Source organism: Hippocampus zosterae, chromosome 18 (genome assembly GCF_025434085.1).
Source record: "Hippocampus zosterae strain Florida chromosome 18, ASM2543408v3, whole genome shotgun sequence".
In the NCBI taxonomy this organism is placed as follows: domain Eukaryota; kingdom Metazoa; phylum Chordata; class Actinopteri; order Syngnathiformes; family Syngnathidae; genus Hippocampus; species Hippocampus zosterae.
This window is the reverse complement of record NC_067468.1, coordinates 7,212,979-7,231,369: the sequence shown is the minus strand read 5'-3', so window position 1 is coordinate 7,231,369 and position 18,391 is coordinate 7,212,979. Positions and strand designations below refer to the sequence as shown.

General features: G+C 42.1%; 2 protein-coding genes across 5 annotated transcripts; one reads left to right on the top strand and one right to left on the bottom strand.

Moving 5' to 3' along the window:
* Positions 1-542: 542 nt before the first annotated feature.
* On the bottom strand, positions 543-2,466 carry si:dkey-175m17.6 (N-acetyllactosaminide beta-1,3-N-acetylglucosaminyltransferase 2). Its single transcript, XM_052050285.1, has one exon. It carries the CDS (start codon positions 2,444-2,446, stop codon positions 1,103-1,105), a length of 1,344 nt encoding a protein of 447 aa, XP_051906245.1. The 5' UTR covers positions 2,447-2,466; the 3' UTR covers positions 543-1,102.
* Positions 2,467-3,703: 1,237 nt separating this feature from the next.
* On the top strand, positions 3,704-17,929 carry smad2 (SMAD family member 2). Of its 4 annotated transcripts, XR_007959771.1 has the most exons (12): positions 3,705-3,877; positions 6,575-7,102; positions 9,588-9,677; positions 9,937-10,130; positions 10,325-10,459; positions 10,916-10,990; positions 11,069-11,122; positions 11,414-11,626; positions 11,848-11,985; positions 13,163-13,307; positions 14,926-15,596; positions 15,633-17,929. XR_007959771.1 is itself a non-coding variant. In XM_052050282.1 (11 exons), exons 2-11 carry the CDS (start codon positions 6,846-6,848, stop codon positions 15,047-15,049), a joined length of 1,425 nt encoding a protein of 474 aa, XP_051906242.1. In that variant the 5' UTR covers positions 3,704-3,877; positions 6,799-6,845; the 3' UTR covers positions 15,050-17,929. The 4 variants fall into 4 exon arrangements, 3 of the variants coding, with proteins under 3 accessions (XP_051906242.1, XP_051906243.1, XP_051906241.1); XM_052050282.1 differs by having other exon boundaries at positions 3,704-3,877; positions 6,799-7,102; positions 14,926-17,929; XM_052050281.1 differs by having other exon boundaries at positions 14,926-17,929.
* Positions 17,930-18,391: the final 462 nt, after the last annotated feature.

The following is an 18,391-nucleotide window of genomic DNA, read 5'->3' as shown; positions in this document are numbered from 1 at the left end:
GGCTTTGAAGTCAGTCGACTAAAAAGAGACTGAAATTCATCTGTCTGCACATTTTCTCCACCACTTATCTTGTTGAAGTGTCACAGTGAAGCTGGAGTTGAGCCCATCTGATTTCGGGTGAGAGGCGGTTTACACCCTGGACTGATCACACCTGTCAGTCACGGGGCTGACATGTAAAGATATTTAGCCATTCACACTTGCGTTCACAAGTGTGTGACTTCAATGAACCTAATATATGTTTAGGACCGTGGGTGGATGGATTGAAACCTTGCCGTGAGGGAGGCTGTGTGAACAACTATTCCACTGCGCTTAACAACACATTTTGTGTCAGGCTGATTGTAAGATCAACCACTTTGTTTTATTGTGAGTGCCAAAGTGAGAGAATTTCTGTTCAGTTAGTTGTTTTCAGTAGCTGTGATGCTCGAATTTAACACTAGATGTCCCTCAATCCCAAAACAACATTTTAGTCAAATGAACTTTAGAAACGTCTACTGTATATTTATTGAATGTTAAGGGCTGAACAAAAATGAACAAAGTCAGCACACATCTGTGGTGACCCACTTGACCAGTATGGAGTGAGGATGCACAAGAAATGTCAAGTATCGTTCAGATAAATCACTAAAGTAAAACACTTTTCACCGTATTACTATCACAAGTTAAGCCATTTAAAACACACGCAGCATTACATAGCACAGATACATTGTGAAGTGATCATTTTTACTATCATGTATTTTACGATCATAGAAGTTAAAGTCAATCTTGAAAGGGTCCAAATATACTATTGAATCATAAGTCTGTAAAAGGATTTAATAACTATTATGTTGTCCTTTTTAAGACTGTTTAAACTAGATCAGATTTAATTTGCATAATTATGAGCAGAAATGGTACAATCCACTCAACCGATTGGCCTGTTGAGGATCACAGGGGGCTTTCGTCTCCCCGAGCTGACGTCCAGTAAATTATTGCAAACCACTGGACAACTACACTGCTGGCATACAAACTATTTGAGAGGATATTGTCCATTTCAAAGAACCGCACAGGCGCCTGAAGGTCATATTTCAAATCTTCATGGCCGCGTTCATCCTAATGAATCCAAATAGAGTCAACATTGAGTGTGCAGATTCTGCAACTTGTGCCATAACGTCAACATTTCTTTCGGACTGCGCCTGTGAACGAGCAGCACGGATTTATAAGCGCAGGGATTTTCCCTGTCTGTCTCCGGGAGATCAAATGTTAAAAAACCTGGGTGGTGACTTGGAGAGAGCCCGAGTCTTAACAGGCACATTCCCAGGTAAACATCGTCGATTGGGAAGAGACAAACCCTCTGGGACACTTCTTTTAGTCGAAATGCAAGTGAGCGAGAGTACACCACCCCTCCTCCTCCAGCATATGTTGGGTAGGCACCTTTGTAGAAACTTTCTGGTATGTAGTATTTAGTAGATGGATCCCGGTTGGGCACTGCATTATTAATGACATCTCCCACAAACAAATCCATGTGAGGTTCATCTGGAATGGCCCGCCGCAGTTTGTGTTCTTCCCACCGCTTGTTTAAGTAAGTGAGAAGAGCACCAGTTCGGACAAAGACATCATCGTCCCCCTTAAAGATAAATACAGCCGTGGGGCAGTATTGCTGGAGCCAATGCCAGAACAGCAAGTCCTTCAGGGTCAGGTTAAAGAAAGTGTCCCGAAAATCCCACTGGAGGATGTCCCCGTATTTTTGGTTCTCGAGGTCCAGAAAGTTTTTCAGGTCCGGGTGAGGTCCTGTACTGGAGTCCTGCCTTCCAAGCAGAAACACAGTACGCACAAATCCGCCTTTTTTCTCGAACTCCCCTGTCACAAACCCACTGCGCCCCCATGTTTCACGGATGGCTTGCCTGTTTTCAAAGTTCCCCAGTTGAGATTTGATGGCTATGAGGAGCATTGGATAGTCAAGACTTGATTTCGTCCCATTCTTTTTGCACATAGTGGGTTGATTGATAAGGATTGGATAACTCCTGCAATGCATTGATCTGACAAATGTTCTCATCTCTTCTGGAATACTGTTGACATCATACAGATGAGGGTCTGAACACGTGCGTGACACACAAGCATTGAGACATCCATTCCTAATATGACTTGAACTTTTTGCTTTGGGCTCACTCAATGTCCCAGTCACATTTCCTCGTAATATTGGATTGTAGTGACGGTCCAAGGAGTGCTGCAACTGGTTCCACAGCGCATTGTGCTCCAGATGAAGGTTCCAGAAGGGGCTAAGGGGATGAGAGGCCAAGGTACTGGAATTTGCCGAAATCCCTGGAGCAATGTAGTGAATGGTCATTTTCGGGGGAGCGTAGGAGATGGTGACAAATATGGTCACCATGATATAAATCAGAAGATGGCCGGTCATCATGCAAGGCAGCAAGCACATGCAAAGCAGCCTCCCGTTGCACTTGCAGCATTTGCCCATTGCGTGTGGTGAAATCAGGCACACACCTGTACACAAAACAAATATCAATATTTATATACGTTATGTAAAAAAAATGAACAAAGATGCCTCAAATAACCCTACTCTCTGAATGAAAGGATACCACTGCAGTAGCATGTTTATAACTAGCACTGCAGTCAACCCCCAGGAGTTTTTGTCACTCCGGTGATGGCCCAGTGAGATTTATTAACTCAGTGCATCAGTCTTCACCTGCCCGAAGCGACATGAAAATGAACATCGCAGCTCACACAATATCGAACTATGTTCTACATTCGTTTCAAATATTTTGTCTCTAACACTTACTCAGTTAAATGTGACCTGACCTCTGTTTACGATCAGTAAAATGGCTTATTTGCTCAGTTATTTTGAAGTAAGATAGCACAGCAATAATCAACATCATAACCTGTTGTAAAAATGAGAATTGACTACATTAAATCTCAAAGACAAAAGACATTTCATACCTCATTGACATGAATAAAGGACATGGAAATTAAAAGGAGAAAGACGGGAGATAAATCGAGCAAATACTTACAAAAAACCCAAAACAAAATTCTAAAATAGGTAATGTCGACAGTCAGTGAGGTAAAGAGTCCATCTTGTGATGCACTATTATTCCCGTCTGGTAAAGCATCCCTAATGTCGATGATCAGGTAAAATTATGAAAGGGAAAACCCCCCCTCTAAAATCAACCGGTCGTTGGCATCTCCGCTTCTGAGCAACAAGTCTCAGGTGAAACAGAGAAAGTATTGCGCATGCCCGTATTTTCGCCCCCAACACGCAAGCCTATATTAAGCTAAATTTCCATACTTTGGTTAAAACCAGGAAGCAGCTCACCTGAACTGAGAATTCCTTGGAATTGATTTGCATGCAGGTGCTGCCAGTGTAATACTGTTCCGCATTTGCATTATGCTACCACATTATCTATGAAAAGGTTCACGAACATCAAACTTCCGTTTTAAAGTAAACAGAATAAGAATAAGAATAAGAATAAGAATAAGAATAAGAATAAGAATAAGAATAAGAATAAGAATAAGAATAAGAATAAGAATAAGAATAAGAATAAGAATAAAAGAATAGCAGGGCAATTAAGGTGAACTCGTCAACATCACAATTGTATAGAACTGACATTGGCTTCCACCAATAGAAATATGTCTGGCAACGAAGTCCTTCCCTGAACCAATAAATTCAGCCAATGAAAAGAGAGAAAGGCGGAGTAGATGTGGTTCAGTTTATGTGGGTAGGTACTCGCTGTTAGTTCAGTTTGGTTGAGTTTTGAATGAGGAGCCATCGTTTCGGTTGTTCGGTGGTCGTGTACCGACTTGAAAGACTCGCTGGACCAATTTAAAATGAAAAAGCTGGATATATTGACGGGTACTTAAGTGACCACCCGGCACTCTTTCGCCTCGCCAGTCGGTAAGCATGCGTTAAATACTTACTAACATTTGCAAGGGACAATAACATGCAGCAGACCCGATTATGTCTGTCGGACAAAGTAGCAAGCTTGCTAGCAATTTTTTTTCGCACTCGCTTTTGAAGCCGATGGGAGGAGGCGGAGAAGAAGAAGGACACATTCTAAGACAAAGAACCTCGAATTCATGCAACGTATTGGGACTTTAAAATCATGCCAGAATTGGCCTCGCTTTTTTTTCTCTTTCTCAAAGTCGAGACCGAGCTGTTTGCGGCGGAGCTTATTAGCTTATTCTTCCGACCGCGTGAGTGCTTGTGTGTGTTTTTGTGCAAGCGTGTTTATATTGTGGGCAGTTGTAGAGAAGTGGTATAAACAGACCGTTTCTCACAGTGAGATTTGATTTTACAGACAAAATAAAGGCCGCTTATCTTGTCCACAAGGCCCTGCTGGTCGCGATTAGCATTTCATTCTGACATTTTAGCCGTATCAACACGGTTTGAGCTTTTTGTTGTGCCGTTCACAAAAAACACTCCGTATGTCATTTGGAAGGTTCGTCTTTCTCACAACACAAAATTTTGCCCCAGCATTGTTGCTTGCCCTTGGTGGTTTTTAAACCGATTCCTGCCTAAGATGCTGATAAATTCCGTAATTAATAGGAAAATAAGTTTCGATATGTTCGTTCTGCAGCTGCTTGGCGGTTTTTTGCTCTCCCTTTGTTTGGCATTAAACAAGTACCCCAAGGAGCAATTATTGATGTAAATCCCGAGCGTTAAATGTTTGTAAAGTGTCGTTAATTTTTGTCACTCTCCTTATTTGTCGGCACTAAACCATTCAAGCAAATTCTTCGAAAGAGCTCTGACTTTCAGAGGAAGACTCCGAAGTGATGATCCCTTCTTTCCTGTTGACAACGTGCCGTTCTCATTTGGAATTTTAAACCCCAATGATACTGTATGTTCTTCTTTAAATTTGACATTGGTATCGTTTCGTCCGATGGCCAATTTACTCTCACTGCCATGCAGCGGAATTGATCTTGCTGTTTGAATGAGCGATATAATCGGATGAGGTTACACGTGAAGGTCACAGAGCACGACGATACTTGGTGGAGGGGGGGGGGGGGGGGGGCACATTTCGACTATTTTCAGTGTTGTCTTTCTCATGGATTTCACAAGTAAACATGCCAGTACTGCTGACAGAGGTTTGAGAAGAAACCATCGGAGCATGCATGCGCACATTGACAACATTGTTGATGCCCCTTCTTTAAATGGGGACATATTATGGAAAAAAATACTTTTTTATTGCCAAAATGCAATTAAAGTGGGCCCTCTGCGCTATTGATAGGTGATGGGGAAACAAGCCCGACAGGAAATTTGTAATAATTGCAATAAGATTGAACACCAGATGAGGTCAGCTCACTCAGTGAAGAAAAAAACTATGTGCAGGTCTCGTACAATTTACAACAGTTGTTACATTCAGTGCTACAGGGAGTTGTTGTCATTATATTTTCTTTTTTAATGTGTCCCTGACATAAATAAATAGTGAACTGATTGATGTACTGTGCTGAAAAAATATTAATGATGTCAAGGCTTAATTGACTTTGAACTTTCACGTTATAGTCAGTTAACTACAGAAAAAGTTGTTTTTCAGCCCCTAATAATTAATGTTTGAGTGATGGACTTGGGCACATTCTGGGATATATCGTTGCTGTAGGAATGGAACTTTGTAAAGAGATGGCCTGCTGTTTTCTTTCTTATTGTGGGCGTGTTGATGTTGGGGGGTGGTTTGGTGTTTGGCTGGATGCACGGAGCCGCTCATTAATTGGCAAGTGTAATTCAGCAGCTTTGTGATGAAGTGCTGACCTCACAACGGGGAAATTGATGCATGCTGTTTTCATCCGAGCTTCTTCTTTTTTTTTTTTTTTTTTTTGGACTCGGGTTTCCACTCGACCCCCACACAATCTAAACTTGCCACTGTGCAAGAGACACAAACCTGGAAGTCTGGAGATTTCATTGCACTCTGCACAGATTCAAGATGCCCTGAGCATGATGTCGCAAAGCGGCCCCAAAACGTACCCGTGCTTCTTATGTTTCACAGTAGATGATAGGTAGCAGCATGCTTTTACGTGCTTTATTTTTGCATCCGTAAACAGAGCTGAGCACCAGCTTTGTCTCATCTGTTCAAAGGACATTCTCCCAGAAGCTTTGTGGCTTGTCAATACTCATCTTGACAAATTCCAGTCTCATCGTGGTCGAATTGTTTTAGACGCCATTGTTATTATTTTTTTCTTTAATCGAACAATAAGAGCGCATTTTCTCCACACGTGCAGAAAGTTAACCGTGGCACCACGTTTGACCCTGCAGCCGGCCCAGGTTTAATGCGGTCTGACACTGCTCGGCTTTAGCAAGAGAAGGTTAACTCTGATTTTGATAATGGGATCGGTACCTTTGTATAAGATTAGTGTTTGATTAGTATCAGCATCAGCGCAGAAGATTTATCACCTCTGTTAAGATGGATTAGGTTTTAGAGGCTGACCTAGTAACCGAAAGCTACCCTGTATTGACACAATTAATTTTATCGTAACAAACCAACCGGCTTGTGCACTGTGCACAAATCGTGACAGTTGCCGGTATACGTTCATGAATCTCTTCATCACTGTATTTTTTTTAAAAAACATTTTTGTATCTTTGTCCCCTTCTGTGTTTTAGGTTTAGCTGGATGCTCCGTTTTCTGCTCCACCACATTTGCACATTCCATCTAATATTTTCTCATCGTTATATTTTCTGGCCTTTTTCAAAAACCCTAATGACTTAGTTTTGGACTATTAGAGAAAATAGATTTGGTTGTTGTCCTTTTCTTTCCAGAAGGATTTTAGAAATACAGGCTGACGGTTTTAAATCCCTCTCCCCCTCCCTTGTTCCCTTTACATCAGATTAAGAGGCTAACTCAAAACACTCACGTACACAACGTACATACAACATGTCCTCCATACTACCCTTCACTCCCCCGGTGGTGAAGCGGCTGCTGGGGTGGAAGAAGACTCCGGCAGGAGGCGGAGGAGCAGGAGGTGGCATCGGAGGAGTCGGGGAGCAAAATGGAGGCGGACAGGAGGAGAAATGGTGTGAAAAAGCTGTCAAGAGCCTGGTGAAGAAGCTGAAGAAGACGGGGCAGCTGGATGAGCTGGAAAAAGCCATCACCACGCAGAACAGCAACACAAAGTGTGTCACCATACCCAGGTGAGATGGGAACACGCACATATAACACACACATGCAAACGCTGTTATAGTTGTACTCAAAACATGGCCAAGTGTCACTGAGGAGAAGTCGAAACAGTTCCTGACAAAGTCAAACACCCGTAAATTGATCACACTTGAATTGGAGTTCAACCAAATTACATCTAGCGTAATTTTTTATTTTATTTATTTATTTTTAAATAAAGGCTGAAGCATTAGCTGACAGAATCACTGCGCACACACCGACTTTTTCCCTTCCATTCTAGTAAGATGGAACTCATCAATGAACCGACTGGCCACACAGCATTCATAATGTGTCGTCAAACTCATGTCACAACACCACAGACTTGCAAGAAAAACGAAAAGTTGTGCAACCAAAGTCCACTTCTTCATTCAGGTCACACAGGTTAACCTGAAAGGAGAAGTGAAACCGGGGGTGCAGGAAACCAAAAATCTCGGACGTGAAACCATCATGCTTCCATTGTTGACGTTGTTTGATTTAATAGTGCACATTTGCTGAAGGTGAAGAGATAGTTTTTGTCTTTTCAGCTGGTAATGTTTCGACCAAGCATACAGATTTGAACCACTCGAGACAAAAAGTCAAATGCCTCCAGGTCACACAAATTGGAATTCAACCACATTCCCCCCCACGTGGCCCTAATAACATCACTCAAGAGGAAGAGTGTAACGATTTATGTACTGTATGTCTCGGTTCAGAGATCTTAGTTTGGTTCATACAGGCATACCACAAATGCGCTGAAGTTCTGTGTAGTACCTGCAATTAAAAAAAAAAAAGTAGATAGCAAACCGTGACTTCTATAAATAATTTCCTTGATGTCATTTCTTATTTGTGAAGCGCTCGCATTGCTTCAGAGCTGCAATGGGATATTTCATTTTTACCTTCCAGTGTTTCTCAAACCTGCCTTGTGAAACCTTATCATAATTGGGCCGGAACAGTGTCAGGCAAACTCGACTCGGAACAGCCGATTATTAACGTCTATCACTGCTGAGTGCCGAGTCTCAGTAAAGGGGGGTAATTGGGCTGCTTGCAGTGACATTTCATGTTTGTAATTGCACTTTAATGGTCGCGCAACCCTTCCCCTTCACTCTTTGAATTATTTGCGCCTCGCTTATGAAGTGATTTAGACTGTAGGTAAAGACTCCAACAGCAGCAAGGTGCATGGACAGAAGAGATTATTTTTATTTGGGCAAAGATACTCAAGGGCCAAACCCCTTATGGTTCTTCACCAGAGGAATGTGGGAGTGATAACTGAAGTGTTGCTGATAAGGTGTCGGTGCTTTCAGATTCCTAGTGTCTTCGGTCTTAGATGTCGATTCAAAAAAATGTTTTGGGTTTTTTTTGATCGCCCATTATGTTTCACGGCATGATGTTTGATCCAAATGCTGTCACTGTTATCACAACTCAGTTGGTATTTTAGGCCGCATTTCGTTCCCATTATTGCAAAGCTACTCTTACGATACTTGAGCACCGTATGCGCTTCTGCTAAGTATTGTTTTTTTTTTTTTTTTTAACTTGTGATTCATCTCGCCACAGAGAACTTTCTGATGTGGGTGCGTGTGGCGTAACGCCGGCAGCAAACGAGTGTAGATTTCTCTTAGAACGAAGGAAAAAAAAGCTGTGCAGCGAGTGTGTAAAAGATCACAAGCATGGGCGGGATCCTTAACTATTGGTAGTCCAAGTTTCACTGGTTTGCATGCAAAACAAAACAAAAACAAAAGGGATGGTGGTTAGTCGTGTCTGCATGCATGTGTTGCAGTCATAAGCCATACACAGTACTTTTCCACCAATTGTCTGATGTTGTTTTATTAATTTTTTTATGTGGGTGGTCTCGTCTTCCTCTTGACATTTTGAACAGTCGTTTGCATTTCTTTTTCTTTTTTCATGTCTTTTTTTTAAGGGTGGCGTGATTGTTGTGTGTGCAACAAAATAAAGTTGCTCACATGTCAATCACAACAAAAACAAGATACATGCATTTTAAATTATGTGATCTTGTGTTAGCAGACTTTGCAGGAGCTGTACATGAGAACAAGTAATGTTAGCTTTGAGATGATGACATTTGACAATCGTTCAAAACGGTTTGCTCACTAGGTTTCTGAAAAGAAAGATAATTGTGCTTTTGTTGAAGCAGACAAAAATTTTATTAATTCTGTCATTTTTCTAAAAGAAAATTGACTGTGCTATACTTTCTGTCAAAGTCGGATTTGTTTCTTGATTGCTACAGTTAGTCTCTGATAGTTATAGTTTTAGGGGGTATTTTATTTTCTGACTCGATTTTGAACAAGAGACCAACTGTTTACGCATCTGTAATTTCATCCCACTTATTTGGAATGGAACATCACACATTTATTGTCTGTTTGCTTTTATTTTTTGTCATTTTTTTGCTCATTTCCTGTGTGTGTGTGTGTTTGTGTCCGTGTGTGTGCGTGCGCCTGTCTTGTGTGTATGCACGCATGTGTGTGTCTGTAGCAATTGCTCAGATCTATGGGGTCTAGGGTCAGGCCACATGATAGAGCAGTGGGACTCTTCAGGCATGTACGGATACCCTGACCACAACAGGTGAATACACTCGCACAAATTCTGCATTCTTGGAGGGGGGTGGGGGGGATGCTTTAAAACCAACCATGCCATACTGTTATGGCCCTTCAATTAGAAAGACCTCAGTAATTCTTTTATGTATAAGTATATAAGTAATAGCTACCCATTGAACAAGTGGAACTCATTTGGTCCGGCTTACGTAGGTTCATCCTTGTTTCTGTACATTACCATTAAATAAAAAGACATCTGCTAAAGACCTCGGCTCTCCAAATGCTCTCAGGTCGCTGGATGGCCGTCTTCAGGTGTCTCATCGTAAAGGCTTGCCGCACGTCATCTATTGTCGCCTATGGAGATGGCCCGACCTCCACAGCCACCATGAGCTGCGTGCCATTGACAACTGTCAGTTTGCCTTCAACCTCAAGAAGGATGAAGTGTGTGTCAACCCTTATCATTACCAGAGGGTGGAGACGCCGGGTAATGATCTCTTTGGAATCTATTTTAAATACAGGGACGGTATATACTGCTAGCGCTCATCATGAGGCTGCCATCTGCATAATTCATTAAAGGCCGATGAAAAGTTATGGATTTTATTGGTGCTGCGTAAGACAGTTGCATGAACAAAAAAACCACCCCAGAATAGTTGCAATTTTTGTCTTTTTTTTCTTCAGTGCTGCCACCAGTTTTGGTGCCCCGCCATACAGAGATCCTGACGGAGCTTCCGCCTCTAGATGACTTTACAAACTCTATCCCTGAAAACACCAATTTCCCAGCCGGCATAGATCCTCCTAATAACTACATACCAGGTCTGTAAGCAGGTTAACCCTTTCTGTATCAAATATGGTTCTTGCTCAAGGTATTCATTTTATAATAGCGACGTGGATCAAAATCAAACTGGCAAAACCACCAAATCGCTTGACTTTTGAGTCCCACTCTGACTGAACGATAACTTTGTACTGAACTTTCAGCCCAACTTTTTAAGTGTCCAAAAATCCCCCAAAAAGTGTTTTTCAGTTTCAAAACGATTTGTTGCTGAAAAATCGTCAGACCGGCACACCAACAGTTGTTACAAAGTATAAAAAAAAGATGTGAAAAGAAAGAAAGACCTCAGTAGCTGTCTTTCACTTCATCTGTTTGTGTTTTAAAGTTAATCGCCCAACCTACCCCTGAAAAACTTAGCAGCAAGATGTTTATGTGTCGCGTATGTTAGCGTCCAGTCATGAATGGATTTACATATTTCTTTATGTATCATGCTTTGACAGAGACTCCCCCACCTGGCTACATTAGTGAAGATGGCGAGGCTAGCGACCAGCAGATGAATCAAAGTATGGAATCAGGTAAGCTCGTTTTGTCTGTTTTTTAAAATTGTACCAACCTATTATTGTATTAACAAGCGTGTGTGTGTCTTGTGCTAGGCTCACCAGCAGAATTGTCACCCAACACTTTGTCACCTGTCAGTCATGGCCTGGGTAAATGTCTTTATCTTTATTTATTGATTTCCTTCTGTTCTGTAGGGAGTTTCAAGCAAAAGCTAAATTGAATTTGCCCCCTGGGATCAATAAAAGATTCTCCAATTTGTTGAAGCTGAAAATATTAAGTCATAATGGCAAAAATAACCCCCTTTTTTAGCTTGTTCCATTTCAAGGGGTAGAGAAAAGCTTTTTAGAATATATCCAGTTGTATTGTAGTTCCACGTAGTTGGAATGAGAAACACCAATTCCCAAATGAAATCAATTTTTATGACGCGCTTTTCCCAACAGACCTTCAGCCAGTAACCTACAGTGAACCAGCTTTCTGGTGCTCGATAGCCTACTATGAGCTCAACCAGCGCGTTGGAGAAACATTCCATGCTTCGCAGCCTTCTCTCACTGTGGATGGCTTCACTGACCCCTCCAACTCTGAACGCTTTTGCCTTGGGCTTCTCAGCAACGTCAACAGGAACGCGACGGTTGAAATGACACGGAGGCATATAGGTAGGCATGCTTCGGTTCTGATGACCAAAGCTGGAGAAATACCGTTACTTGGAATTCTATACCAGAAATGGTGTGACGTCTTCTAAAGTTCTAAACACAATACATATGGGTCCATACCCACAAAAGTACAGAGTTCGCTTCTCATTCCTAATTAGCAAGCATAATGAGCAGTTCGAATGTCTCAAACGATTAGCTAACACGATCTACCGTTTTCCCTGCAGGTCGTGGAGTGAGGTTGTATTACATTGGAGGAGAAGTGTTTGCCGAGTGCCTCAGTGACAGTGCCATTTTTGTCCAGAGCCCCAACTGCAACCAGCGATACGGGTGGCACCCTGCCACCGTCTGCAAGATACCTCCAGGTTTTTACTCCTTTTTTTTCCCCTACGATATGAGGCCAAACCTGTCTTAACTTTGCCATTCCAGTGCTTCTGTAACTTTTCACACCAACTGCCAGCTAAAAAATGCATAGCGCTACTCACACCAGTAATAATGACTGACATTAAAATACAACAAGGGGAGGGGCTAACTTAGCAGTCAACGCGTTTTCACTGGCCCCTGCAAACATCGCTGAACAGAACCAACACAATGGCTCAGTTATGTACATGGCTACCGCTGGAGTCTTTCTGAATAAAACCGTTCTTTTTCCAAACTCAAGTTCTCAACTAAAAAGCTTGCTTGCTAAAAGAACATACAGCGTAAGGGCGAAAAAAAACTTTTGTAGAACTCGATAGTAGCCTTAAGAAGAAAATGGTGTCATTTCACTTCACTTTTTGGCATCCAAAATATATCTGGCATTCAAAGCGGATTTTCTCTCACTAACTTTTCCCCTTTGTACTGAATTGCTGCCATGAACCACAACAAATGAGTATCCTGTCAATATCTCAAAATGACATTGAGATAATTACAAAAAGCAAAAGACAGTCTAAGTAGCAAGTTGGAGCAGAATCTGAAAAAAAACCCAACCCATGATGTATTGTAATTACAGTTCCTTTTGAAAAAAGAAAGCCCTCAAGGAAGAACAACTGATGTTCCTCACAACATGACTTGTTTTTCCGCAGACTCTCACCCACACAGGCTGACTAATCTGTATCCGTGCAATTTTGAACATTTCATTCTTGGCAAGAGCGGCAGCGTGAAACGGTGTCATTCGGCGCCGCACGTTTGTGTCGAAGGCAAAAGCAAGCGTCACATGACGGAGATGTCAGGGTCTGCGCTGTCAGTCTGTGTGTGTGAACCATCTCCATCATGCACGCCCCCCGACGTTTCACAGCACAGCAGCTTGTCACGTCCACATTTGTTTTTGATAAATCCATGTTGCCAAATGAACTCATTTCTTCCTTTCATTGTTTTTTTTGTTTGTTTTGGCGATATCCCTTTGTATTTCCATCAGAATAATGTGGGGTTTTTTAAGGCAAAAATATAGCCACGGGTTATGCGAGGGGAGGGGGGGGGGTTGTGGTATGCCGTACATATTCAGAAACATGTTCCGAGTAGTGCAAACCAGATGAAATCTAATCTTCAATCTTTCACTTCTAGGCTGTAATCTGAAGATTTTTAACAACCAGGAGTTTGCCGCTCTGCTGGCGCAGTCCGTCAATCAGGGATTCGAGGCGGTCTACCAACTGACCAGGATGTGTACCATTAGGATGAGCTTCGTCAAAGGATGGGGCGCCGAGTACAGGTGTGTGCATCTCTAAACACATCCTCTAACAAGGAGAATTGACCTCAAACGGTTGAGAGAAATTCATTATTTGAAGCAGTAAGAATATATCTTTCTAATCACTTGGCAAAGTTACCGTGGTGTTATGTTTGCCTTTCACTATTTACAGTGGTTGGCCATTTCTAATTTAGTGGTTTGCATAGCCGACATGCCGCCAGCGTCATTTCACGCCCAATTTCTTCTTCATATCCACTGGAATGGCAAGCATTGGGCAAATGGTTGACTACAACCTATTTACCCAATTCTGGGATGGGTTCCTGACCCCGAAGAGAATGAAATGGGACATAATCAGCATACAGTAACGTTTCAACTAAACTTTATTTTAAAAAACAACTCCAGTTGCATCAAGTACAAATCACGTATATGAAAACAAAGATGGTTAAAACACGACAGTAACAACATACAAATAGCCATAAAACAATGCTGAGCCAGAAGCCAAAGAATAAAAATGTGTTTTAAAATGAGTTTGAATGATGGGGAGCTTGCCTAGCTTTAGATGGAAGGTCATCCTCAAAAAGTGACCAGCAACGGAAAAAGCTCGATCCCTCCTCGATACTTCCAGTTCGTTACTTGGTCCGCTGACCTGACCTCAGGAACTGGGCAGGTGCGGACAGGTGAAAACTCGGGACAGGTAAGATGGGGCGAGATTAAAAGACAATCAAAAGAATTCTAAGGTGTACAGTCAGCCGTTTAACTTCTGCTGAAGTGGAAACTTTTATTATTCTCCTTTTTTAAAATTGTGCCTACATCTTTTGTGGGCTCAAGTGAGAGTCTGGCGTGTACGGCGACTCTCGTCCAAAACCACCTGGGAAAGGCTTCAGCTCTTCTGCCACCTCACGAGATGGAGAAGACAGATGAATGCTATATATCAATTCCTTCAGGAGAGACTGCACAGCACATTATGCCAGTATACTGTAACTCGCACCTTCAACATAAGCCATGTGCATCTGTGGTTGGTCTGTTGTACTCAGCTTGATTTGAAGACTAATGCTTTGTACCGTAAACAAGGATTAAGCTGTCGCTTGCTTCTACTCCAGTGTTCCCGTGCACCTGTACAATCCCTATTATATGCTGCTTTTGTTGTCAAATGCGCACGATCACAGCACATTTGTCCATCCGTCTGGCCGTCTAACCATCCATCCAGCAAACATCTGCTCTCTCCCCGGCCCGGTTATTGTGTTGTAACCTCCCCAGCCGCCAGACAGCAGTGGGGGGGTTTTTGCTTTGTCGTCATTGGTGGGCCTTAAGCTGCTGTGGAGCCTGTCTGGGTAGTCGTCGGTGGCCCCGCCGCTCAGGCCGACGGCGGTCGGCTCCGTTTAATCATGTGATCTTATTTTGACAATGAATTACCGCCCACATACTTTGAAATTGTCATATGAACTGCGTTTGATTTAATTCTGTGATCGCTGAAAAGATCAGTCTGTCAGAATGCTCCAAATTGGCCGTCATTCGAGAGGTTCTCTTTTTAGGAAGCTTGGATCATGTCCGCGCGGTAATTATCAAAGCGTTTGCTTTTTGTCGTTGTTGACATGCACCCCATTCCATGTTCTTATCCTTAAGCGGTGTTTTATCCCTTCAGACGTCAGACAGTCACCAGCACTCCCTGTTGGATCGAGCTGCATCTCAATGGCCCCCTCCAGTGGTTGGACAAGGTGCTGACGCAGATGGGTTCGCCCTCTGTGCGCTGCTCCAGTATGTCCTAAACAACCTCTGGCTGCCGCAGAAGACATTTTGACATTTCAAACTTTCGACCAGCATCTTAAAGGCTGTACGCCATGATGGACAAAACATCATTAAGATGAGAAGAAACGCATCCAAAGGACCTCAAGGATGAGAGAATGAGCGTGCAGTCGTGGAATGTAAACTTCACAGTGAGCCTGATTTTATTCCTTTTTTTCGTCTGTTGGATCAACCTCAGGCTGACATTCCAATCACCATGGACCTAATAACTGAAGTCGCTCTGCATATCCAAAATGACAAAGAGTGGTGACCGTTCACGTTTCAGGTATTTGACTTGAGGTGCTGAACCCAACTCAAGACAACAAGACGGGCGTATTGGGGGTGAGGGTTGGACTCTCTCGCCCGCCAAGGACACCTTGCCTCCTCACTGCCTCACGACCACGCCACAAGCTGGATTCAGTGTTAAGAGTTTTCGTTTACACACGTTTGACTCAAAAGTCCGACTGCTACTCTCTGGATTCAACGTTCAAAATCGCGTTTCTCCGTTTTCAGTGACCAAAGTACCATTCTGTTTCTTGGTTGAGACTTTCTCTCCTCTTCTCTCAGTCTCACTGTACCTTTGAATTAACATTTGCCCTGTCTCCACACAGTCCGATCCTGACGCTAACCAGCTATCACCCGACCGCATACGTGCACTTGATCTCGGTGGGAATCATTTTATTGAAGCGAGCGTTCGCCGTCAGCATTGACGACGGCAAGAGCAGCCGGTCGGCACACTCTTTCTCTTGCTTCCTCACTCTGTTCTATGCCATTCCATCAACGTCGTTGTATCAAAAGGAGCTGTGGTAGGATATTCACGTAAATAAACTTGCAGGAAGAGAACATAGTCTGTGTCGCCTCCCCCCAGCTGTCACAGTCCAAAAATACTGCATTCTGTTAGTCTCAATTATGCTTGAACTGATGCATGGGTGTAATGTATTGATAAGAATTAAGAAGAGTCCTAAATTGTGGGATGGTGGGGGCGATGCATTGCCTCAACGTTATAATTGCACTGCCCCAAATTATGCACCCTTTATTCCTACTACAAAAGAAAAGTTGCCTTTAATGTAAAATACGTCAACAAAAACTTTTAAATTGTACAGATAGGAATGTTGAAAACCCCAACAACCTATTTTTTGAAATAGTCACTATGAAATCATTTATGTCCGTCTTAATTGGCTTATGGGATAAGCACTCATTTGATTTCCCGGTGAGTTCTTGTCCTCGCCGACAAAAAGCTGGTACAGCATTTTAAGAGTCCCAGCGTTTTACTCAAATCTATTCAAGCTTTAAGCATTAAACCGAGCAATTATACCGCACAGTTATTTGTGGTTTTATTCTTTGTGTTTGTATCTTAATTAAATACCTATATGCAAATAAATGTTTAAATTTGTCACAGCTTTGCCCAATGAAATGATTAACTTACCAAGTATGCAGTATAGGATACAAAAGTGTCACTTGGCCACGCATTGAAAACTCATGAGAAATGATCGTTGTCCTGGCTATCAACTTTGTATATTTCTTCACTATCCCATTAAAAAAAGAGATTAGTTTGAAATGACTTTTTGTTACAAATTTGGAATCTATGAATATCAAAGGCCCCTCGAAAAAAAAGGTGGTTACTTGGATCATAACTGCAAATTTCTTATGCTGTTCCAAAGACAAATTGCAAGTTTGTACAAAAAAAAGACCTATATTTATATTATTACTGACAAAAACCTAATGCTACAATTTGTTCCACTCGGTGACATGTGATATTTATTTGGATCGGAAATACTCAAAGCACAACAGAATTTCACCACCATCCCAAAAGATGAAGAAGAGATGTTACATGTTTATTTTTTACATTGTTATTTTTTTGTCTGAAGGTGCTGTAGTTTTAAAACCAGGAGTTGAGCAATACAGAATCACAATTTCATTCCCTGTTCTTTTTGTGAGCGTTCATATGGTGGATTCAAATTCTAGTGCTGTCTTATCGAAAACATTTGAGCAACATTCATTCATTGCGGTTTGCCGTGTTTAAAAAAGAAAAAAATAGTTTAGGTTGTGCGCGTTTACGGTGGTTTCTCATCTGCTCTTCGGGGTCAGTGTCGCTCGCTCGTGCCCCAACCATGAGGGCGTAACCACAACGTCAAGATCAGTGGGACACGTAGCTGTGGCGTTTGTCTCGCCACATCTTGGGTGTTACATTCCAGATTTATTGTTTATGTCGAACACCAAACTGACAAGATTCGTAAATGGTGCGCGTCAACCCAAAACGGCGACGTATACCTATACTATACCTTGCGGACCAAGTTGAAAGAACGATTTGACTTTAGGGCGGCCTTTTTTCCGATGTTTTGATCCAGTTGAATCTTTTCCGTTTGTATGGATTAATTGAAATCATACTCACTAGTACATAAACTGAACTAGCCCATGGCAGTTATGTTTATCGATATTTCATGTTTTTTTTTAACCTTTTTTCGGCAATACTTTGCTGGATTTCTCAATGCCAAGGTCAGGACATGATAAAAAGAAAATGTAGTTTCCTTCAAGTTGTCGTATCAGTGACACGTAGTGTTTTGTTCTATGCATTGACATCAGATTGTATTTTCAATACATACAGTACAGTAGGTGTTTCCCCAGTTGATTAGCTTATTACTACCACTGTGTACATATATTGCAAGGTTCCAGCGAGCCTCTTTTTTTTTCTCCCCCCTTCTTTAAATGAGCATCGCCTTGTTCTGCAGCTGGCGTTTTCACACGGGAGAACAAGCTGAGGCTTTCTGAAGGGCACATCTACACACATTCTTATTAACTGTTTTTTTCTGTGAAGGACAAGTGTGGATTCCCAAATGAGCCTCTTTTTTGTCTTTAGAAAACAACTCTGCAGGGGATAATTGCGTCATGCCACACGTGTTATTGTATAGTTGTTCCTTTTGTTCCTTTTTCATTATGTGCTATTTCTTTTTGATTTTTCTCCCTCTGCTTTCCACTAAAGCCTATCCAGTTTGGAAAATAAGCTGTGAGGGTATCTGTCTTCTTCAAACACTGAACTTCATACATGTTCCAATTATGAATGAGCAACTTCTGACTATGTACACTAATAAAACTGATCCAAGTCAGATTGTGTGTTCCATGTGTTGAGTGACAGTAAGAGGACCATTCATTTTACTCTCAGTTGGGCACTGAATTTAATTGTGTACACACTGGACTCGTTGCCATCCAATCACACAGCCAATCGTTTACACACCCATTCACATGTATGACCAATTTAGTCTTTAATTAGCTTGTTTCTGGAATGTGGGAGGAAGTCCTTGCAAACCACATGCAAGCCCCGCCCATTT

Excerpts from the sequence above, each read along its gene's own strand:
- si:dkey-175m17.6 (XM_052050285.1), bottom strand. The coding sequence starts at position 2,446 with ATGGGCAAATGCTGCAAGTGCAACGGGAGGCTGCTTTGCATGTGCTTG.
- smad2 (XM_052050282.1), top strand. The coding sequence starts at position 6,846 with ATGTCCTCCATACTACCCTTCACTCCCCCGGTGGTGAAGCGGCTGCTG. Across the intron at positions 10,991-11,068 it reads GAATCAAAGTATGGAATCAG|GCTCACCAGCAGAATTGTCA; the intron begins GTAAGCTCGTTT and ends GTCTTGTGCTAG. Across the intron at positions 11,627-11,847 it reads AATGACACGGAGGCATATAG|GTCGTGGAGTGAGGTTGTAT; the intron begins GTAGGCATGCTT and ends TTTTCCCTGCAG.